The 25,829-nt window shown below is 34.4% G+C and overlaps 1 protein-coding gene across 1 annotated transcript in view; it reads right to left on the bottom strand.

The window, feature by feature from the left end:
- Positions 1-25,824, bottom strand: part of LOC145683631 (uncharacterized) — a 61,821-nt gene extending 35,997 nt beyond the window's left edge. The window contains exon 1 of the mRNA XM_081754969.1: positions 25,400-25,824. Coding sequence (XP_081611095.1) covers positions 25,400-25,441 — 42 coding nt within the window. The 5' untranslated portion in view covers positions 25,442-25,824. The remainder of the gene's footprint in view (positions 1-25,399) is intronic.
- Between the last annotated feature and the right edge of the window lie 5 nt (positions 25,825-25,829).

Here is a 25,829-nt window from a genome sequence, read left to right as displayed (position 1 = left end):
CCATGTTGCGCGGACATCTATATTATCATAATTCGATGATAGTACATTACAATAAAATGTACTTGTTCTGCTATTAGAATTGAATTTTTAACAATATTTGTTCCCTGGATATTATTCTTATTTCCTACACACTGTAACAGTTCTTTTTCCCTAAAATTCGTAATATCAGACTGACCTTCTTTGTCACACAAACTACTTTTACCCTCATCACTAAAACTTTTATTTGTTTCATCGTCTAGGAAAAATTTTTGTCCTTGATTGACAGTTCCCTCGGAAGTTTCAGAAGTTTCCTCTTGCCGCACCACTTCCTGATCCCTACCACTGTGGGAGTCATTGTCCTGAAGCTGTGAGAGTAACCATCTTTCCCCATCACTAATCAGATGATAAAAACATAAAAATACATGTTTTCCTTTTCCACGCGATTAAGAAATAAAACTGCATTGTTTTCGTTCATTCCTGACAAAAGTTGAGTAGTCCTTAGTCACAAATATTCTTGTTCCACGTAGTTTATTACGGTTTTTTAAAAAATATATTCCCTCTTCTTACCTCTTTAACTCTTACACATAATGAGCCTGAGTTTGTCTGCAAACTTTCTGCCTGTTCGGTGAGATCTTTTCACAAATTCATCATCGATATTCATATTAAACCTATCACGTAACACATCGCAAATCTTTTTTTCCCATGTCAGAGCAAGTTTCAAGATCAGTTTCTTGTATACTATGAAACACAAGATTTTACCTACGAGATCTGTTTTACATATCATCCACCTTGTAATGCAAATAATTAACAACGCCCTGAAGTTCCTCTAGTTCATTAGTTACGCGTCCAAGTTCGTTTTCAATGGTGGTAACTCTGTCCACTAGCTTAGATACAGTTTCTCGCGTCATCTTTATTTCTTTCAGCAGCGTGCCATTTGATGTACTAAAAGATTTCAACATCTATTTAATTTCACTTATGCCATTGCGCTCACTACGTGAATAAAGTCCTGAACTTTGTTCAACTGCTCCAATAATTAATAATGCAAGAATCACCACACCGTAAACAAAGTGTGCTTTTGTGTAGTTCAAGGGACGAATACGAGGTTACCTTCACTGCACTTCTAAACAAGCCAATTCTGGCTCGCCAAATTTCCAACGATACCACCATTGTTTATTTGACTGTGTGTGTTCCGTAGAGAGAACCTGCATATGGTAGGAGTCTTCTTTAAACTTTTCAGCTCTCGCTTTGGTTACTGCGTTTTACTCAATTCTTTTATACACCGTTTTGATATCTATGTATTTCTTGTGATACGCGTTAATCATATTCATTATTCGTTTTGTCGAAACTGTTAGAATTGAGACTTCAGAGTACAGCTTCTGCAGTTTTAAAACACTTGTTGAGTGATTACAGAAAACAGAGGTTTGCTGTTACCACTAGAAGCAGATCCAATACGCCATCTTTCGCAAATGCAACATTATTACATCTTCATATGTTGGCAGCACTGTAGAGAAATCTTAAGGTTGTCCAAAAAGTAAACAATCCACTGCATCTTCTTTCGTTAATGAAACACTATCATCATCTGGAGTTTTATTTTGTATTAAATACTAAACACCAACAGAGTTCACACAGAAACAGCCTAAGCACAACAGGGACAGTCAAAAGTCAGTATATAAATCGCTCACACAAGTATAAATCTCTAAATGACGCAATGAACATTCAACTTATCAAGTCTATATTGTTAACAACACTCACAATAGTCTCTAAAACAATTTAAAAAAAGACGTGGAATGTCAAATGGTTAAATCATTATGTACACTAGAACTACGTCGCATGTCCTGCCCGTAAATAGAAGTAGTAAGAACTAAATTAAACCAGTTTACGCTTGTTCTTATCAGCCCAATGTTTAAAACAACTAGAGCGAACCTATGAAAAGCACTACAAACTTGTAATATACTTCATTTTTTTTGATAATGCAATTGCACATTTGTAGGTTCTGATTACAGACAGAATGGTGTTGCCTTATTTATTTGAAATAAATGAGTATTATTTTGATTTGAAAAAGATTTTTATTTTTTTATTTTTAGCAATTTATACTTTATGAAAGTTCAGTCCTATTGCCAGAAGGGAATATACGAGATATGACAATTAAATTACGAGACTGGTGTCATAAGTGTGATGTATTGCAAAAAAAAGTGACAATTGACTGTTATCCCCTTCAATATACTCCCTTCCCCTATCTATACACCGCTGCATACGTGCTTTCCATTGTTCAAAGCAATGCTATAATTCATCAGATGTCACACTGTTCAAAAACTCTGCCGTTTTTAGTTTCACCTCTTCCACAGACTGAAAATGTGTTCCCCTCAATGCACTTTTCACTTTTGAGAATAGATAAAAGTCACAGGGAGCCAAATTTGGGGAATACGTAGGATGGTCGAGCACAAGAATGCGAATGGCTGCTCAAAGCTGCATCAAAGAAAGGGCATTATGGGCAGGCGCATTGTCTTCGTGGAGGATCCATGCATCGTTCTTCCACAAATCCGGTTTCTTCTTCCTTATTCTTTTCCTGAGGTTGATTAGGACTTCTTTGTAGTAGGTCTGATTCACCGTTTGACACTGAGGCACCCATTCAGTCATGATGATACTCCTGATGTCGAAAAAAAACGATCAGCATTGCCTTCACTTTCGACTTGCTCATTCGCGCTTTTACCATTCTTGGCGATGTGGGAGTCTTCCAGTGCATGTATTGACGCTTAGTCTCAGAGTCATACTGGAAAATTAATGTTTCATTCCATGTGATGACACGTGTTAGCAAGTCTGGTTCTGCTTTGAGTCGTTCCATGGCGTCACAGCAAATTGTCTTTCGAATGTCTTTTCGTTCCTAAGAGAGGTTTCTCGGGACAATTTTAGCACAAGCTTTTGTCATGTTTAAATTGTCATGCAAAATTTCTTACTGTCTCTTTGTTAATGTTCGTCATGCCTGCAATCATCTGAATGCTCAGACGTCTGTCTTTCCGCACAACTTCATTAATATTTTGAACATTTTCGTCCGTTCTTGAACTCAAAGGACGGCCGGGTCGTTCATGATCTTCAACCTCCTTTCTACCTTCTGAAAATCGTTTCTGCCATTCGGAAACTCGTGCACCTTACATAGTCTTATCATCATTCACCTTTTTAACAATGCACAATATTCTGTCAGTGTTTTGTTTAATTTCACCAGAAATTTGATGTTAATGCGCTGCTCAACTTTACTGTTCACTATGACTCCGGTACTACTACAGAACACCGTTCTCTTCATGCAAGCCTGCAAAGAAAAGAAAAGCTTTCAGAATCATGAAACAGACAGTGGCTGTTCATGAAGGGTCAAGATCAACAACACATCATTAGCTACCTCCCCCCCCCCACGATCCTGCGCGACAGGAGGTGGGCAGTCTCGTTATTTAAGTGCCACACCTCGTATTCCACTGTTCTGCAAAATTTGTACAGTATGTAGTTGCAACTTTTTTCGCTACGGAAAAGGCACATTGATATGATAAATTAATATACCGTGATTAATGTGATATATGAAGACACTGTGATTAATATTATATGAATGAAACATTTGAAGCCTAGAAACTGTGTAGTTATAAAATGTTGCAACTTTACTTGAAACAAACGAGTTATTGTGATTGAATGAATATGGTTCATGTACTAGTCACAAAAAATATGTAAGTTCAGGCCAACTGCCAGACGAGAAAATATTATCCTAGGGTTCGGAAACTTTTTATAGTAATTAAATATATGTAAACGCAACTTTTCGCTACTACCATGAAAGATACTGTAATAAATGTATAGTATTTAAAATAAAAATTAAAAGATGAATGTTTTGAATTTAAAAATTAAAAGATGAATGTCTGCCTACGATTCTATTGAAAATTTAAAAACTTTTAGATTTTCCCTATTTTTAGCAAACTTTCGAATGTTCAGAGACCTTACAAAAACAGATGATGTTATCATAATGTTCTGAAATTTCGCAGGGGTAATACTTACACGAAGGCACAATTTTTCCGCACTACTGTAAAAGGGTCCTCAAAATTTCGCTTTTTTAACTCCCCTAGTGTTGGTCTTCCAGTACGTGGTGCGTTTTCGAGTGTTTGCTCACCGTCCTTAAAGTTGTTAAACCACCGCTGCACTGTCCACGTAATCGCACGACTTTATGATGCTCTGTGGAGGTCCCGTGTTCATCTGTTCTTACGAAGTTCACCGTGTAACGGAACTGTCACAACCATGTAGTATGTTGGAAATACCAACACCAACAACTGACCTTCGCCTTATCTCCATTTGCATTTAACTCACGTTGTGAGGACCAATGGTACACAGATCTCCACAAAAAGAGACAGAAATTTCTTGGTTACTTTTATAGTTTCTCTGAGAACAATTACACAGAACGAACGAGGAAGGATACTCTCTGGAACCATGGTTATAATATTGTAAAGGTACATGCACTGAGAAAAAAAATCTTAGACAATATACTTTCTGTTGGGAGGCACAATGCAATGTCTGAGGTGGAACGTTCTCAGGAGGTAGTACTCTACTTAATAATACGAATAACCCATATTTAAGATTCTGACACACATTACACGATATGTGCAGTTTGCATCTGTAGATATGAAGGTGTTCTACTGGTATTTAAGCATTTCTACCGTTCATTGATGCTACCTCCAAATTAGTATGGTATTATCACCTGAAAGTGTATTATCCAAAAACTCCTTAAATTCTTGACATGTTTTCTCATTGTTTCCTCACTTAACCTTGACATGAAGAAGACATAGGCAGGAAACGAGTTGTAGAATATGCGCAAAGGAATTGCTTCATTCTGACCTTTCTTATTTCTGATTTTAAACGTATAAAAATAACTTTTTTCTCACTTCTAATATTATACGTTGATCGAAATCAAAACGTTCTGACTCATACTCAACTCAAGAAAATAACAGAAAATGGAATCTTTTTTTCACGTAAATTTATTAAACACTTCTGAATTTTTCTGCAATTGTTCCACTGTAACGACTTCCAATGGTCTTGCAATGAGCATAGACCAATGAAATTCTCAAAATGTCATAGGTGGTACATAAAACATATAACAGCTAATTAGTCCGAGGGACAAAAATAATTTTAATATTTTTGAGTTGTTTCGCAGCTGCGCTTCTTTAGGATTCGCAGCTCACACTCATCAAACAACGTAATTAAATAAAGCATCAGCGACGTTACTTTGGAATCAGGGCAGCAATTTTACCTTTAGCTTACTCTATATCTATATCTATATCTATATCTATATCTATATCTATATCTATATCTATATCTATATCTATATCTATATCTATATCTATATCTATATCTATGGCGCTAAATTCGTTGTACAAAAGCAGAGAAGTGATTCCTGAGAGTAAAACAAACAAAAAAGTCCCAATAAACATAGGGCGCAAACCCCATCGTTTACGTGTTATAGGCTGCCGAAAACTTGAAAAAATGAATTCTAAAGGTCCATAGCTCTAAAACTATGGGACCTACTGTAGTCGGGTCAAGATTTCACTTAGGAACTAGTATGTGCTCTATGCAGAAAAATACATGTTTTAGAATCCTAAGGTAATCACACAACAATTTTTATGGAGTTAGTTGGAGAGTACTTTATATCATAGGCCCGTAGTCAAACTCCCTCTATAAAAATTGTTGTGGATGCACCTCAGGATTATACCGTCTTTTATGATTATACCATCTTTTAAGTACTTAGCAACACTCCAAAATACCGATATAAATTACTGTTTGAACCAGTAGATATTTTTTATAAACTTTTTTGGTTATTCTTTTACAAGTAGAAAAATATCCTGAAGTGTATCCAAATATATACATATATATATCCAATGAGTGTATGTACAAAAACGACTTCTAAGCATAGGTAGTACGTTTTAAACATTACCATTAATTTGTGAGCAACTCTGGGTGATACTTATTCATCCTTTTTGAAAATTTTTGGAGATCTAATCAGACAGAACCAAATAGTTTATTTAGGGGAGAACCTTTTTCCTTTTTTAAAAATAGAAGTAATGCAATTACAAATGAAAATAAATGTAAGACCTAGGATCAAACCAAAGACTACAGATATATGAGGTGCACACTCAACGAAGATGATAATGAAACAGTACTGATAAAATAAGTGGTAAACGTTGGTGGTATTCGAACAAATAGATTCACACATTTTATAAATCACTCACTTGAGCTCGACTCGCTCCCAACTTCTATAGAACATATACTCAAACATACTCACAAAATTAGTAACTAAACGCGAGTTCGGTCCACTTTGGACATCTCTGGAAAGCACATTTTCATTTGCGAAATACACAATATGATCTTAGAATAAGGTAACATTATTTTAACTGTGTTTTCCAATTACGTCCCAGTTAAGTTCAAGTATGCCTGCAAAAGTGTAGCATAACTTCATTTTCAATGATCGGCAAAAAGAATTACTTTGACTGTGTGGCATATAAAATTCAAGAGATTCATAAATCACATTTTAAGTGTTGTTCTACACATTTTCTTTTCACAAAATATTTTAAAATTATTTTATTTTCAGAATGTATTGTAAGCATAACTGGTATCATATTAGTTAACTGTTTCTTCTCCTTCTATTATTATTATTATTATTATTATTATTATTATTATTATTATTATTATTATTATTATTATTATTATTATTATTATTATGAGGTAGTACTCTCCTGAGATTTTCGCCCGCGAGATTTTGTCCATGTTTAGTTTGCAACGGTGTCGTTTGCTACACCTCGAATTTGGTGGTGTAGCGACGATTATTATTGCTACACTGTTAAAAATACTTCCTTATATCTGAGAAACCGCTTCTTATCTGTGCACCGAGAATATCTTTTCTTAGAAACAAGACTTTGAAACTCTTATTAATGGGAAATGAAGAAAAAATAGATGAGGTTGTGTAAGCCGAAACGAGAAAATATACTGTTACTTTCCTCATGAATGAGAATTACCAAATCTCATTTGTAAGAAAATATTGTTTCGGTGCACAGATAGGAAACGGTTTCTCAAACTGTAAGAAATTATTTTTAATAGTGTAATTATCTTGTGTCGTAATTCTGAAGATTGACATAAAGTCAACTTGTAAAGTAATTTCGGACAGATTACTATAATATGAAAATAAAATACATTATATTTTTAAGTTGAATACATACAGGAGGCTACAACCATGTTATCGGGTTACTGTTCTATAGGTTGTTAACGCAACGATAAGTTTGTTCAATTGAGCTCAAGAAATAAAGATAATCATTAGTATGCTTAGAAGTCCTAGTGCCTTTCCAAATTAGTGTTACGCATAATTTGTTTGTGTGATGAATGTATAGTTAAATGTAGGCATATCATCAGTATAATTCATGAAAAGAATGTTGCAATTCCGAAAATTTCAGGAGAATCTTTGGTAGAAGGGATAATAAAAATGGTTTTCCTTTTTTAATTTTTCATAACTTTCCTAGATATTAAATTAAACAAACTTCTTATAAGGGTTTACAGTTCTTTTCAATACCGTTTAGTAACAAGAATAAAAATTATTCCATTGAGAATTCAAGATTTAATGACAATTGAATTGCTATTTGGCTATTTTAAAGCCCAAAATATATTATTAAAGTACATCGTACATGGTAGGGCATTCTGTTTATACCCTAAATGAAATGAAATTTTTAAGTTTTACGTCCCACGGTTATGCCGGTTAGGCTAAAGGAGACGGTGATGATGAGAGATGAGTGAAATGGTGGAATTAATAGTGGGAGGAAACGGAAGAACCCCGAAAAAACCCACGAGCACGGTGTTTGTCCACCACAAAGTCCACACGGCGCGACTTGGGATCGAACCAGAGACCCAAAGCACCGGATGTGCGTGCTCTACCACTGAGCCACCGCGTTCCCTGTTTATACCCTATCTGAAACTAGATGAAGTATGCATGAATCCAGGCAGTGAAGCCTGTAACAGAAAAACTACCAAAAGTAATAAAAGCTTGACAAACTAACGGAGCCATTGCAGTTCTTGTTATGATGGGTAACCAGAAGTATAGAGCTGATTAATTGTATTTCTAAGTTTGATTTTCTTCAAGGTTTGGAGGAAATTTTAGATCGTATAGTTATACGCTGTTGGGTTCTGCAGTCCAATGTTAACTTCATTGATACTGAAATGAACAACCTTTGAGGTTACCATATATGACTATGTAAGAGGTATATTGTCTAAATAATTAACATACTTAGAAAAATCTTCTAACATTGCAATTGGAGCATGTTTTCTTAGAAAAAATTATGGGAAGAAAATGAATGCTTTCTTCAATGAATATTATTCCGCTAGCAGCGGAATATGTGAAACACGTCCGATATGAGGAAATGAGAAACATTTGTTAGACTTTTGAAGATATTCTCAGAATAAACGCTATAGATGGCAGTGATACAATCAAGGAATTAACTACAACTCATTCTGACTACCTGAGCAATAATCTTATTAGAGAAAAAACAAACAAATGTATAAATTAGTAAGTTAGTTACGTTCCTGGATCTGATTAAGTGAACAGAAAATAAAGGGAATTCATTATTTTTTAATGAAATTTATAAATACAAGTTACATTTTGTGTTTTGTGGACTGCGTATTGGACGAAAATTTTCTGTTACAATGTTAGTGACTTTTTTCAAATGGGGTAAAGTTTAGTAAATTATCGTTAGTCAGAAATTATTTAATACTAAAAAGCTCAACTTGAAAGTAATTTTCCTCGTGATGTCATGGGAAGATATATATTAAAAGTAATTCTATTATATTCAGCGTCCTAAAATTAGTACGACAATCCAAAAAAGAGATATATATCAAAGCGTAAAAATACTTTTGATTAAAGAAAAGAACGAGTTAAAATTATTAAAAGAGCTACATAAATCTGCTTTGAGGTTTGCAAGTTAACATTGGTACTGTTGTTATATTAAGGTTTCGTAACATTTCTACTTTTGCGAGAGACGCAATTTTTATCTATATTGCAATTTCTTATGTATATAAAACCTGGTTCTTTAGTCGCATGGCATAATGTAAAGATATAACGTTACATAACATGAATATTAATTTTGTTTTCTTCGGTCATTTCCCTCACGACCAAAGAAATAATAATAATAATAATAATAATAATAATAATAATAATAATAATAATAATAATAATAATAATAATAATAATAATAATAATAATAACTGAAGTAATATTAAAAATTGCGTTAACATACAAATTGCAAGTATGTCACTTTGTGAAACTATCGTGAAATTAGGCATGTTTCGTATTTGTTTTAGAGTTGAATACAAAATGATACCCCAGTGGCAACACAACATGATACTTCTCTCATCTCGAAAGGAAGAAGATTTACCACTTATTCACAAAGAATCAAAAATATAGGTGCCTAGGGATACTAAGTTGTCACGTGAGATGGAGCTGCCAGGTGTGGGTATTAATTCGCAATGAAAATACTGTGGGAAACAGCATGGAAATAAAGTAGCAGTAAATAACTGTAACTAACTACACGTCACTTTTTACGGTGGTATATCCACAATTCAAGATGGATTTCTAAGTATAGCTAAATCGGTCGAACGTAAATGTTTCTCCACGTTCAGACTCTATATAAGCGGAGTGCGCATGCTATAAATAAATGTACACTACAGGTTATTGCAAATTATATAATAATTTCAAGTTAAGCTGCAGATCCACATCTCAATGTAGAGCCTCAGTGCTGAAAGGAGCTCTGAACTACAAAGAAAAAATCACTCTAGAAAAAAATCATTGGAGCTTAGTTTGAGACAATTGAGCTGATATTACTGAAAATTAAATTTAATAGTAGGCTTAACCGTAATGTTTAATTCATAGATAAAAATACTTTTTTCAAAAGATGAAGAGTTATATATATGTAGTTACTGTTAGTGGTTGCAGAGAAAAGCATTGATGGGATAAGAATTTAGATTTGACAAGATTCTCTGAAAATAAATGAAATCGTTTGAGTTTTACGTCCCACTCTTATGCCGGTTAGGCTAAAGGAGAGGGTGATGATGAGTAACGAATGAAATGGTGGAATGAAGAAAGTGGAAGGAAACGGGAGATTCCCGAGGAAACCCACGCACACGGTGTTTATCCACCACAAAGTTCACTTGGCGGGGCTGGGATCGAACCCGGGACCCTAAGCACCAGAGATGAACGTTCTACCACTGAGCCACCGCGGCCACTACAAGATTCTCTGCTTTGAAAATGTTTCGTCTTCAGATACAACCAGCAACTTGATCGTTTTTACAATGGATGTATTTTTTCTTATTAATTAACAGTTTTCGTGGAATAAATATTACATCAACATGGAACACTTGATCAAGTCAAAGAGAATGAACAGAAAACAAACCTCTTTTCTACTAGAAGTCTTCAATTTGGTGTTTACAAAATGAGTGCTGAAGGAAGTCACATTTGCTTTAGTTCTAAATAAATATCTAGGTGAGATGAAGTTGTCAGGTAACCTGACTGTTAGGGTTTATTTTTTTAGTATTTTTTCTTATTTGAACAGTTAATTACTTAAAGTTAACTTGCTTTCTAGTTATCCATGAACGTAAACTTCTTCTCAATTTCCCAATTATTAATACTCATAAATTTCTCACAGCATATAATTCATCCGAAGCTATTATCAGTATTGCAACTACTATTTGCTAAATTCATCAAACCAAGAGCGAGCTTCGATTACGACCGTGAATATATTACAAACATAAACTTACAGTAGGTACGTTTGTGAATTGCCTACTTTACAAACTAACATTTTGTCCGATAAACACTTAAATAGAAACCTTGTTCGAAATACGTTAATTGCAATCAATTAAACCGTAACACTAACATTGAGAGAATGCAATGGTAAAACAGGTTTAAAAAAGCTTTTGCAAACATATTATACATGGATCCAGTAATACGCTACTAACAACTGCTTCTCCCATTCCCCCACCTCTTCTCTTCCCATTCTATGTTTCTTTCTAGCTTTTCTCAAGTTGAAACATTCGCTCCTACGTTACACATCAGCAAGTTTGAAATGTCTGCAGTTTATTATTAAAAACTTGTACTTTTAAGTACCAGCGGCGCAAATCTGTCTTCAACATTTATTTATTTATTTATTTTTATTTATTTCGACTTATTTTACATGTCGAGGTTACGGCTATATGAAGCCTTCTCTAACACCTAAACATGATACAAAATTGAAAAATCAAAAAATATAGTAAACAATAGCAAAAGAAAAAAAAGTAAGAGAGTAAAAAGAAACATACAAGAAACAGACGGTCATTTGAACACACATACACACACACAGACACACGCACACACGCAGACATAACACACACAAATATAATATAATGCTACACGAAAGTACATATATGTTACAATATGTAATAAATGTTGAGTTTTATATCTTTGTGACAAGCTTCTCTATTGGCTCTTCTATCTCTGTGTCCATTCAACCCTGCTTCGATAACAATAATTTCTAAACTGCTCTTCTGAAAGATGCTAGAGAGTTTGACTCACGTACCGAGGTTGGCAAAGTATTCCAATCACGACACGTTGAGATTATATATGATTTTGAGGAATAAGGTGATCTATGAATAGGAATTGAGAGCTGGCTATTAAAACGTGATCTTGTGTCCCTCTCATGGAAATCGTTTAAAACATTAAGGTGTTTTAGAAGATAGGAAGGTTCTGTAAAAGAAGTGTTTTATACAGCAGTACCAACGAGTGCAATTTTCGCCGTTGCTGCATCTTCAGCCATTGCAGCTTTTTAAAGAATGGCGTAACATGATTTGAGAATTTTAAGTTAAAAATAAAACATACACAAGCATTTTGTACTCGCCGCAAACGCTTTTGTAAATGTATATCAGCGTCAGTTAAGGTGGTGTCACAGTACTCCAAATGTGGTACCACTCGGGTTTGAACAAGAGTTTCTTTCAACTGTGTTGGTAAAAAGTTTTTTTAATGTGCTGAGAGAATGAAGAATTTCAAAAGCCTTCTCGCATGATGCGTTAATTTGATTGGACCAAGTTAAATATTTGTTAAATATGACGCCAAGATTTTTCACAGAGGAAGAGAAAGGAATATCTACGCCTTCTAAAGTTATATTGGGAACAAGTGAAGCATCTATTAACGTTTGGAAGTAATTAAAATTGACTTTGATTTGACTGGATTTAGAATCAAACAATTATTTGCTGACCATTTAGCCAAATTACTTAAGTCTTCGTTCATCTTTCTTATACAAGTATCTATGTGCCTTGGTGAAGAAGATAGATACAGTTGAACATCGTCCGCATACATGTGATACTTACAGTGTTTTAGAGATTGTGGTAAGTCATTAACATAAAGGCAGAAAAGAAGAGGCCCTAAAACACTACCTTGAGGAACCCCACAAGGGAGGTTACGCTGACCAGAAACTAAGTTGGCAACCGCCACATACTGTTTACGGTCGCATAAATAATTTTGGACCCACTTGGCAGCTGAAGTAGTGAAACTAAATTTTTGTACAAGTTTCTGTAGCAAAATGTCGTGGTTTACTGACTGGAATGCTTTGCTATAATTCAGTAAGATAAGTATGGTTATCTCTCTTGTCCAAAGCCGAACGTATATCATCAGTAATACTGGTAGGGGCTGTAGAAGTTCTGCAATGTTTACGAAACCCGGATTGAGAAGTGTCTAAGAGGTTATAAGTTCGAAGGTGTTCACATATTTGGTCGCTTACAATATATTCAAGAGCTTTAGATAGGGCAGGTAATATTGAAATAGGCCTTAAGTCTTCTGCAGACCGGACATCCTTAGTCTTAGGGAGAGGCAGGATTCGTGTTGTCTTCCACAAGACTGGGAATGTTCCGGTAGTAAGGAAAAGATTAAATAAATTGGTAATTGGGGAGAGGACGAAAGGTAATATTTTCTTGATCAATGTTATGCTTATTTCATCAGCACTTATAGCAGTGGATTTTATTCTCTTAATCGCTTTCATTACATCCTGTGGGGTAACACAAGTGAAAGAGAAAATATTTTCTTCAAAATTAGGGATTTGTCCTGTATTATCAGATCTTGCATTTATCTGTGAGCTAGAAGTATCAATTCTACAGAAATAATTGTTAAGATAATCGGCAGAGAAAGAAGTAGCTACATCAGGCTGGACTCCTTTGCCTCTACGAATGCCAAGTAGCTTCCAATTTCTCCAAAGATGGGAGGGATTCTTGTTCTGAAGCAGGGTGTAGGAAAATTTTAATTTTGCATTACGCACGGCTTTATTACATCTATTTCTAAGGATCCTATATTTCTCAAATTTGTCATGTAAGTTGGGTAGATTCAATTTACGTGTTTTCTTAAATTTACTATACGCTCTGTCGCGACAAGCCATTAATCTTCGAATTTCATCTGTAATCCAGGGCGAAGGAGAACGAGAAATACACTTTTCTCTCAAGGGGGCATGAATGTTCAGAGGATAAAAAAATAATTCATTGAAATAAGATAGTTGGTCATCCACAGAAGAAAAAAAACTCATCAGATGCTAAGGCAATAACGCAGCATCACGCAAGAGTGCTTCATTGTTAATGTTGGCTAAATCTATGTATAAAACCACTTTAGGCTTGAATTTGGGGGTCTTAATAGAATTGCAAACAAAGATAAGATCATGACGCGAAATGCCAGGTACTGAAAATTTACCGAAATGAATAACTCTATCAATGTCGGAAGTTAAGATTAAGTCGAGAAGTGAATCTGAGGTGGTAGTATGAAACCAAGCTTCAATCGGACAGATGGAAATATTTAAGGATGTAGTTATCTCGCGGAATGTTTTTACTTCACGTTTAGAGGACAATAAGTCAAAGTTTATGTCTCCAAGTATCAGACTGTGCATATAAAGTGGTGAGATATGAGAAATATCTTCTTCGAAATTCTTAAATGATGCTCCTGGTGGGCGGTACACACAAGCGAAAAGTATTTTTGGTTACCAATAAACATCTCAACTATGATGTACTCAGATTCGAAGCTATAATGACCACCTGGTTGACAAAGAATTTTTGCGTCAATGTCATTTCGCAGAAAGATTGCAACCCCACCACCACCTTTGTTAATGCGATCGTTTCTGATAATTTTGAAGTTATTTAACAATACCAGATCATTGGAAAGAGTTGGCTTTAACCAAGTCTTGGAAACTAATGTTGCATGCAAGTTCTCAACGGAATGAAAAAGAACTTCGAACTCAGTATAATGTCTGACAAGGTTCTGCGCATTAATGTGCACACCAATGAACGTTGGTCCCTTCGGTTTATTAAGTTCTGTTTGCAATAAATACTGAGGGCCTTCGTAAGACACTTGGAGATCGGGTAGCTGTAAAGGTTCATTGTCTTCGAAAACAGAGGTACATATTTACATTGGGGGGAGGCAAGTAAGACCGTTTTTTTTTCAAAAAAAAAAAAAAAAAAAAAACATTTCAAATTGGATTGTAGGGGGACTGTCCCCTGAGTTCCATGATTGGAGGGAACACGCCCCCTCACCCTCCGGGAGGTTAGCACCAGTGTTAAAAACTCTATTAACAACCTGCAATGTTGGAGAGGGCACAATGAACATGTTATAGCTTGCAATGCATCTGCATGACAGATATGCAGTCACTAGGGTTGCCAGGTTTGTAGAATTAATGGAGGACATTTTGACTTAAAAGATATCACTAAAAATTGCTTTTACCGACATTTAAATTTGCGTCGAGATTACATCAAATACCACATTTTAAATAAAAATATAGAAATTAGTGCATTATTTCTAAGTAAACTAATAGGATACAAAAACACAACTATAAAATGACGACTCACTAGCAAACAGCAATACTAATGATACTTTTTGTCCGTTTGAGCTGTTTCTATCAATAATTTGTCACTTAAGAACCTATTATACATTTCTCGTTATTAAGAAATAAGGCTAAAATTATATTGTGGATCACAGTTCATAGATGCACTTGGAGTAAATGAGTCAATACAAATTAAGAATTTGAAAAAAATAATTGACTACACTGTTTTCAGATATTCTAGATATCGTGATGTATCATGCATGTCGTTCTTTCATGTATTTGGTAAAATCTTTGAGAATTACTGAAAAACATGTTTCAAAAGAATGTAATATGAAAAAATTCAGTCAAAATACTTTAGTTTCATTATATATTTTAATGTATTTCCGTAATTTTAGCTTAAAAAAACTAAATGTCTTTATCAATTTGAGATCTCCCTGCATGAACGATAAGGGAAAGAAAATAATGAAGACAGAAACAGTGATTTCACATATATAGTTAAGAGACCTCATCAAAGCAAAATTAAAATACCGCTAATTTTACAGTAATTATGTGATATCTTCAAATAGATAAAATATAATCGAAATGTGGAACAAGAGCGTTCTAGAAAATATTATTTTACATCAGATACCGTTATATCGACCCACTTATCTGCTTTCGATTTGCAGCCATTTTGAAAATCGATATTTATTTTTCGCGTTTCTAAATGGCTGCGAATGGAAAGCTACTAGGTGACTCATGATAACCGTACCTCATGCAAAATAAATTGTATAGGGCGCTCTTGTTCCATATTTCAATTATCTTTTATCTATTTGAAGATATCACATAATTACTCTAAAATTAGCGGTATTTTAATTTCGCACTGATTAGGCCTCTTAAGGAACGTGTTTGTGCTCTTTCGGAGCGTATATTCCAACAATCTATTTGAAATTATATTTCTTTAACTTTAGTGAATTTTATCATGCTGCTGGGCTCCTGAATCCAAGGGTACTTTTGTTTTTAGGAAAACCAAAGTTAATTACAATTGTTTTCAATAAGCCAGAGTTGAATTAAAAGAGATAGAGTCGCTTTGTGTGAGGTTAAAATTTGTTGTCGCCTCGGGCACCGCGCTATAAGAGGAAAAACTTATTTTATATCATTGCGTAGGTTCAGAATACTTACTAACTAACATATAATAAAGCATTATGTAAAACATTTTTGGAATCTAAATAGTATTAACCCTTTATTGCACGAATTAATTTTGGTCGTGTTGAAATTACTTTTCTTCTTTCTTTCTTTATGCATTACGTAGATAAAGGTAAATAATATCCAATAATATGTTTATTTAATGCTTTTACTTCTGGGGTATCAAATTACAGGATAGATGTCATGGTTATATTACACTAGTGGAAAAAGAGTTTAGTGTCAATATCAGCAGAAACCATGTGGTATTTAAGATTGTGAAACAGTTTTTTTTTATGTTAAACCTTAACGTACCAAGCCTAAATCGTCAACGTTGTTTACCAAGCTGGTTTCTTCTAGGGACTCCAAGTATTATTTTAATTTCTCAACCTCTTTTGCACTTTTTTAACGAACGTATCATTGATCGAATTATGTAACAGATATCCCAAAAGGATGCAGGAAACATATAAAAATCGAGAGTAAATTGGTTCCTATAGTTGGAGCAGTATTACCAAATATCACCGTCTGGGTTCCCTAGAGGATCCCGCTTGGTGTGTTAAGGGTTAAAAGAGAAGAAAAAGGGTTTTGTGAAAAAAAAATTACAAGTAACAAACGTGCACGCTTTGTGCTTTCTATATGCTTTCTCACACTCTTTGACACTCTATGTCGGATCTATGCCACTAGACCAAAACTGTGTGGCAGAAAGCTCACACAGGTGTGCCACATGGCCTTGGCGTGCGCTATTCGCTGATATATACATTTTAAGAATATTATTATTGTTATTGTTATTGAATCACTATGATGCCAATTGGCATCAAAATGCATTTTAGGGTTAATTGTCAAATTTTATAATCACAAACTTGCTACGGAATCTGTCTTATTACGAATTATACGCAATCCAGAAACTGATTCTATGATTAGTATAGCTAAAGCTTATCATAACACTCTCCATCTCCTACATTTTTATTTTCTAGCTTTCTTGTAAAATTTGTTGCAAATCTTGGTACTTAAATTAACGAATTTGTTGAGCAACTAAAGGGCTTTGAAATTTTACAATTAACATTTAAAATTGTCTAATATATGACAAGATTTGATCTCCATTCACAAAAATTGAACTACAATAAACAAACATTCAAGTGTTTTATGCTATTTTTTTTTAAATATCAACGCCAGACGGACCTTTTTTGGAACAATTAAAATGTCATATGGTAGCAATTAAGGTCAATGCTACAGGATACTTCTTCATATGGCAACAATTAAAATATCATATTTGCTACTAGCAATCTGCTACAATGTCTCTACATTCTCTCTTTTTATATTTTCTTCTTTTTGTTCCTCCTGACTAACTGCTTCATTAATGTTCTGTATTGCACTCGTAGTATGGTATCACAATCATTAATTGGAAAAGGTAAAACTTAGCAAGGAATACATGTTCCATGCATGATTTGGAGTCTTAACCTACAAAATTGAACTCACAACTTATTTCCATCTGGTCCTGTAAATATGCAGAATGGAACTGAAATTACTAGAAACCAATATGTCTACAACATTCCAAGCCATAAACAGAGACACTTTTTTCATATATGATATGCGTAAATGTATGCTATTGGTTGCTGAAAAACTTACTAGTTTTTGAATTTTGTACAAAAATTGTACTACATTTAGAGAAAATAAACAAATATTCATTCAATGTTTAGAGGTCCAGGTTTTATTTTAGCGACCGTTTTGCGGCTTTGAAGCTTATTTTACACTTTATAAACATTTACCATGAACGCCATATCGCCGTTCTTTTCGAATGTATTTATTTGAAACAAAACACATTTGAAATTGAATTCAATATATACAATTTTTTAAGGCCTGCTTCACTTAAAAATTGTTTAAAGTTAAAAAGCAAGCTTTTATTTGTGATATTAAGAATTTCAAAGGAAAGAATAGACTCTCTGTTATTCTTTCCTAGATGTAGGCTCCGAAGTATATTACACTTTAGAATTTCACTCTTGAGAGACTTATTCCTTTTCTGTTATGGACCAACAAACATTGGAATTCTTCAAAAATCGGTTGTATTCAACGTGAAAGGGAAACACTTGTAAAAACATCAAATATTTCAACAACAAATAGTTAAAGTGATTAAAAGTTGATCACGGAGACTTGACTACGGTTTTATTTGTTCTTTTATGTGTAGAAATTGAGTTTAATAAGAATTTGAAATACAACTGAAGTTATACTTCATTCCACAACTAAACTAGGCATTCAAACATATTATTGTAAAACATTCTCTCTCTCTTGGTAATTCCTTAGGACTAATTAGTTTCTTCTTAGATTCAAACATATACTTCAATTTGATTGTTAATGTTGTTTTATTGTAATAATATTTTACTGTGACAATTTTACTGAATTCATTATCTTTAGGAAATAATTATAAAAATTGTTTTGAATTAAGTATATTTTGAGCTTACTAAGTGCATAACGTAATACAAACCACTTTGTTAATACTGGGACTTATTTAGCTTACTCTTTTAGCAAAATGCAAAAGAATATAAACAAAATTTCCTCTCTCAAAGTCATGAAATAGTAAAATTTTAAAATTTGTTATAACATAAATAACAATATTTTTTGTCAAAATTTGAAATGTTTTACTTCTGTTCTACATTTTAGGTTAAACGCTGCCCATTTTCGACAACTAGTATTATTGGAAGACGTATACACAAAAAGAAACTATCAGGTATCTAAAACAGACATTTTTAAGAAGTAGTAAATAAAAAAAAGTCTGCACCTAGAAAAAATAACTGCGAGTTTGTATTTATCTTTTAAGACTTCAATATTAAGAATCACGATTTTCCTTTTAAAAACATTAACTTTTACCGCTTTTAAGGATATTTTTGGTGTACTGTTCCTAAATGGCATAAAAGTTCATACATCTATTTCTCTTTAAATTTTGTTTTTCTTTGAAAATCCATATCTTAAAAATTAAAGAAGTGACAATGCTTATAGCAAATCTTTGTAACGTACAAAAGAGCCTTTTAACTTTAAATGGGATAATTTCTAGTAGATTGACCCTTATATAAAGATCAGAGCAATTTTGTTGGGTTTGTCGGATTTCACTCTCCTCAATCATCAACAGGCTTCTCGATGGATTCGACCATATAGTTTAATGATTTGTATTTCTGTGTTGATTTGTGAACATTGATCTTGTAAAACTACCTATATTGTCAAATATGAAATTGGATCTGACCATATTTAATAGCAACTAGTTCAATTTCATTCAATTATATTTTTTTATTATAATTAAGTGTACCTTCCTTCGAAGTGGTTTGTTGTGGAATTACCAGTATGGAAATGTAGTACATTGAATATTCGAGATGCGTCTATAACACAAGTTGTTTGGAGTGGAGTGGGTTTTGAGTTTAACGTCCCGTTCAGCAGCGAGGCTATATGAGACGTGGACCTACTGATTAACGTGGAATCCGAACCACATGAGCTCCCGCCGGGAATGGAACCCGGGTCTCCCTCGCCAAAGGCGCGTATGCTAAGCACTTAGCCACGGAGGAGCTCAACGCAAGTTTTCCTACCCCGGGAAACACAAAGAGACATTGGAACGAATACAGCACAGGCTACGTTTTCAACATATTCATTACCAAAATTCAGACAGTTCTCACTGGAAATGATCAACCTTTAATTTTAGATATCGAAACAATTAGCCTACGCGAAATAGAATCAGTGTATGATGACTATTTGCAGTTGCTCATCACTATCAAAATTCTTATTGCATAGGAATTTCTTGAAGAGTAAGAGGATAAAAATCTCTCAGCGCATGATCCGAGCTATATGGTGGGTGACAACCCATCTTCAAAAGTCTTTCTACTATGACATGTTTGCCCACTTATCGCATTTCTCCGATTTTGATCGGTGACATTTTCTTATCTCAGAGAAGCTATGATTTATCACATACCTAGAATATTTTTGTTTGATTTAGTTTGAATTAGATTAAACGTATGGGCGCCCGAAGGGGAGGACAGGGTGGGGATCTTACTCACGAATAGATTGCCACTTGTGAAGTGCGCGTGGTGTAGTAAAGAACGATGAGTCAGTTAGAAAAACGAAAACTAATTGTGAACAAATACCTCGGAAATCCAGGTATGTCCTTAAATAAATTAATCAAACTCGTAAAATACCCTCGGTCTACTGTGCAAAATGTAATTAAAAAGTACACACAAGATTTAACTGTTGAAAGAAAACCTGGCTCAGGTAGAAAACCGGGGACTAGCCAACCGAAGCTGAGAAAAGTGTTACTGCATTGCTGCGTCAGAATCCGAACTTATCGGAAAGAGCAGTTGTTGGTGTGGCCAAAGCGTCCCAATCTACAGTGCACAGATTTAAGCAAGGAAAAGTTTACGATCTTTCAAAGTCCAAAAGGTACCTAACAAAGACGAAAAGCAACAACTGACGGCAAAATCCAGAGCAAGAAAACTCTATGAACAGTACCTTACTCAATATGAATGTTGCATTATGGACGACGAAACCTATTGTGTCGCTGATTTCAGTCAAATTTCCGGAAAGAAGTAGTACGTGGCACTGAAGAGGGAGATATGCAGGATAAATTTAAACAACGGAAGGCATCCAAATATCCCAAAAAATATTTGATTTGGCAAGCTATTTGTTCATGCGGTAAAAAAAAAAAAGCAAGGCGTTCATCACAACAGGGACAATTAACGGCGAAATTTATACGAAGGAGTGTTTACAAAAACGCTTGTATCCATTTGTGATGTCACACAGTAACTCTGTTTTCTTTTGGCCAGATTTTGCTACCTCTCACTACTCTAAAGCAGCCACTGATTGTTATAAAGAAAAGGGTATCGTCGCAGTTCGAAGAGAGGCAAATCCACCAAATTGCCCTGAACTTAGGCCAATTGACAAATATTGTTCCTACATTAAAAGAACATTGAAAACATCAAAAGGGAAGGCGGCTGACTTGAAAACTTTTCGTCGCAAGTGGACTTCAGCTGCCAATCAAATAACAGAAGAAGATGTGCGAACTCTTATGAAGCGGATCAAGAGTAATGTACGAGCATTTTTCCATAATTAGTTCTTTATGATATATTTTGTGTGTTTATTTTTTTTTTTTTTACTTTATAGTCAACTAAAGTATGCAAACGACCTTTCTTCTTTTCATTTCTTTTCCTACTTTTTTGGTCAAAGTTACTGGCCAAGTTTTTTCTGACTCATTCTTTAGTATAACCACCCGGGTGTCTCTGTTACGGAAAAGCAATTATGTTAATTTTAGTCCACTGGTTACGATGCACGAGACCTTGCGATAATTCGGGCGTGTGAAAGTACAGATAAGGAACTGAAAAAGCGATGGAGTTGGTGCCACTCTGCTGCTCGAAAACCTGGTCAGTAGTATTTCCATAAATGATTGAAGAAAGCATTAATTAATTCAGTCCTAAATAACAGTAGAATGTAGACTGAGCATATCAATAAGTCCAGGGAGAAACACTGAAAAGGTTCGTAGCTCACTGAAATGTTGTCAGCAAAAAGCAATGTTTTAAATATATCTATGAAAAAGCAATGAAGGACTTCTTCGTCCAGTTGTGTGGGAAAGAAGCAATTTCCACCGAAGAAAGAACTTATTTCCGTAGCAGAATAAAGTATAAATCGAAAATAATAATCACTGTCTTTACGAAATATACAAAGCGTCCACAAAAAATACTTCAATAAAATGGTGGCGGTTATAATAGCAAACCACGTATATTAAATATCAGAAATATCAGACGTAAATTGGCAACCATAAAGATGGCCCCTCCTTAGAAAATTTTCTTCAGGCGCCCATCAATTTAAACGTATTTGTGATGTGAAAAACTAAGAGTTGTAATTATCCACACATCACCTGCACTAAGTTATTTGCTTCATTCACGTTACTTAATATGGAAAGGGGCCTGTTTGAAAGGAGAAGCATCCACACATGAAAATGTCATAAAGTGCGTCCATATTTTACATTACTTAAGAACGTTATTTCACGTATGTCATAGAAGTATACAGCACCATCAACCAGAATTATTTTTAGATTATTTTATACTATGGACCATCAGCTGATTTTCTTCTTTTTATATTGTAGATTTCTGTATTATTGTTGTGATACTAAAACGATGTCACAACTTGATGTTATTACGTACTTCTCATTTAATTACAAAATCTTTCAGAGAGAATAATCGTTAAATGTTTACAATCCTTGCTAATTTATTGTTTCTGAACGTTTCAAACAAATATACTTTATTACTGTTTAATCTTTCACAAAATACTTTTTCGTTAGGCCAATACAGGTATAATGGTATCAAGAAGCACGCAAAAATGTATACGCTACCAACACAGCTCACTAAGCTCTATCACGATGTAAGATATTGTAAAATTTCTCTATCTTAACCGTGTTTCCACAAAGCTGTTTCTTTGTATTCCTCATCTCCTTATTGTCTTTGTTGTAACTATATACTTTGAATCAGTGTGTTTCCAAATAGGGATTGAAAACATGTTAGACATTCTAAAATAGTTTCCTATATTTAGATTCTCTGAAATTTTCCTTTCATGTAATGCATGAATTGATCTCTTATAACAGTTATCCCACCGTATGTGTATACCTTCAGACAAAACAGCCCTAATAGCTGCGCAAAATGCACTGCGTAAAAATAATTGTGCTCATACAGGTAAGAAGACGATTAAGGTTTAACTAAAAATCTTTTGACAAATGTATTCAAGATGTTGTGATGAAACTTGTCTTTTGTAGCCCAATCTAAATAAGTGTTTGATTGTTAGAGAATGGGTATTTAAATACCGTAGTTAGTTTTTTAAATTATTTTAGTAATCAGAGGTTCCCTCCTCAATTCATGAGTTAATTAATAAAACTGAGTAGTTCCAGATGTGACTAAGATAAATATAATATCGAGTTGTAGTCATTTATTTATTGTTCTGGAAGTCTTATTTTCTACTTATATAACAATGAGATTTATAGAAACCTTATTTTTTCCCCTGTAATAGGTGAAGTTTAGTGTTTGCCTTTCCCTGGTTTCTATTATCTTGATTCAGTGGTAGAGCGTTCACCTCTGGTGCTTGAGGTCCTGGGTTCGATCCCAGCCCCCGCCAAGTGAACTTTGTGGTGGACAAACACCGTGTGCGTGGGTTTTCTCGGGGTTCTCCCGTTTCCTCCCACTTTCTTCCTTCCACCATTCCATTCATTACTCATCATCACCGTCTCCTTTAGCCTAACTGGCATAATCGTGGGACGTAAAACAAAGATTTCATTTAATTTTTCTATTATCTTGATTTAATCTCTTCATTGGTGCTGAAAAATGTACTCGTTAGTAAATATAGAAAGAAACTTCATACTCTTCCATGTAGCATTAAGTTTTCAGATTAACTTGGAGTCATCCAGGTTGTAGTTAGTACATGAAATACAGGAACCATTGACAACCACTGGCAATGGCGTATTTACGATTTTGTTTCGGGGGGGCTTTGCTAACTTTTGGGGGGGTCTTAACTGAAAATGTGAAAATTCTGCAAGATATTTCATATACTTTACTATAGTAAGTAAGATTTCGGGGGGGCTTAAGCCCGGAAGCCCCCCCGAAATACGCCGATGACCATAGGGGAGATGAACTTACCTGAACAGTCTGATCTGGGGACTACAAATTCCGGCACCGTCATTCTTAAGAAGATCACCTTTACAGTACGCATAACTGTTAAATAGACTTCAGGCGATTTGCATATTAAACGTATATCCTTACAATCTTTGAAAGTGTGTTAGCAACTGTTTTAGAAAAATAGGGATATTTGTAGGGGATTTATTTTATCAGTCCAGCAAATCCTCCTAATCGGGGATTAATTCCTACTATCACAATAATAGTTTTTCTCGTATTTGATAGATGTTGAAAATCTAATCCATACTCGCTTAGATAGTGATACATTCAACCGTTTAAGGATAAAAGAAGTGAGAAGCTCTCAGCCTCCTCATAACCTAAAACTTGTGCTCAAGAACATTTACCAGTAACCATTTAATAAGCCATGTCGAATATATTATTAAATAGTGGTGTATCTAGGTTTAGAGTTTTGTCCTCCATTAACGCTAAAGAGAAAGGGACCAGCTATTTACGTAAGCTTGGAATCACGCAAGGAATTATAATTGATAAAATAAGCGAGTTCAAATACCATGCAAATTTACATCTATTTTGAACAGGTGTTTGGTCAACATTATCTCTGTCTCACAACTGCTGTATTTGGTACCATACTACAGTTCTCGGTTGTTATTGAAGGTGTGTGTTGTATACTTTAAAGAAAGAAGTCGAGATACATATTTTAATACATTATTAAAATACCGTATCGACAGCAACTACAAAAATATGTCTCCTCTGTGCATACATTGTCTTATATGAGATATGCCCCAACTTTGATTCTACATCTGACGAGCAAATAGAGAAGAAACAGGCGCCATCAGTTTGCTTCTACTTTATTTCTAATTTGACACGAGACACTGGGTATAAGGAAATGAATAAAGAAATAGATTGAATATTTAGCAGCATTCTTTAACATTGAGTTTTTATGTTTTATATTTGCGTGGAATACTTACGTTATGAAACATATGCTAAGTATGACACTAGTTCCAAATTGCGATCTGAACTGGAGTTCAGTGCATTGCTGAGTACTCATACCATCATGTAAGATTATTTCTCACAGTATAGGTCAATCTTGACTATACTTTGTTTTCCTTGAAAGTCAGAAGGAATACAGAACCACATCCCTCAACAGTATATGAGTAGGAATAACATTATGTGTGAAGTAAGTAATGATCGACCAACCACATAGATATTCAATTGTACATTGTAATTAATACCCTCTATTGTGTGGTACGGTGGCTTTCTCTAGTGCCAGAATGCAAGAGTATCGAAGAAAAAATGAAATGAAATTTTTGAGTTTTACGTCCCACATTTATGCCGGTTAGGCTAAAGGAGACGGTGATGATGAGAGATGAATGAAATGGTAGAATGAAGAAAGTGGGAGGAAACGGAAGAACCCCGAGAAAACCCACGCACACGGTGTTTGTCCACCACAAAGTTCACTTGGCGGGAGCAGGATTTGAATCCGAGACCCCTAGCAGCAGAGGGGAACGCTCTACCACTGAGCCACCGCGAAGAGTATCGAAGAGTATGTATGAGTACATATACATATTTATGTTTATAATATTGTGTTAGATATGTTGGGATTTAAAATTTTATACAGATTAAGCCATGATTAAACCATGTATATTGTTAACAGCAAATAGAATACTTCAAAACAAATACTCTAGTACGTGATTTCTCTTCATCTAACATGACGTGTCATAATGTTTAGAATTCTTTTGTACATACCTTAAAACTTGAAGCGAATAACACGATAAAAATAATCTTCATATCATTGGCAAAGCTCAGGAGCTTTTGAACAAACTTCCAGTTATCGATCTGTACACACTGTCTCCAGAGCCAAACATATTTAACTCACAACCAAGCATGGAAAAGTATGCAAACCGTTGACTTTGCCACCACTTATTTTGTTATGTTTTCCATTCGTAGAGCTTAAGATTTTTAATCAGTCGCTATACTTATTAACAGTTTGTGATTTTCTTCATGTTCAAAGAAAGTATTAAAAATACAAAATTCTTATATTAAATTTATAGCCATTACGTAATACTTGTTTTCCAGGTGCAATTCTTCAAAAAGAGATTATACGTATTCCCTTTGAGAATCACGGTTGCATCCAGTTAATGTCTTCGCACAGTACTATGAATAGCTCTTAATAAAT

The sequence above is a fragment of the Thermobia domestica genome, chromosome 4 (assembly GCF_964235325.1).
Source record: "Thermobia domestica chromosome 4, izTheDome1.hap1.1, whole genome shotgun sequence".
NCBI lineage: Eukaryota > Metazoa > Arthropoda > Insecta > Zygentoma > Lepismatidae > Thermobia > Thermobia domestica.
This window is presented reverse-complemented; position numbering and strand designations above follow the sequence as displayed.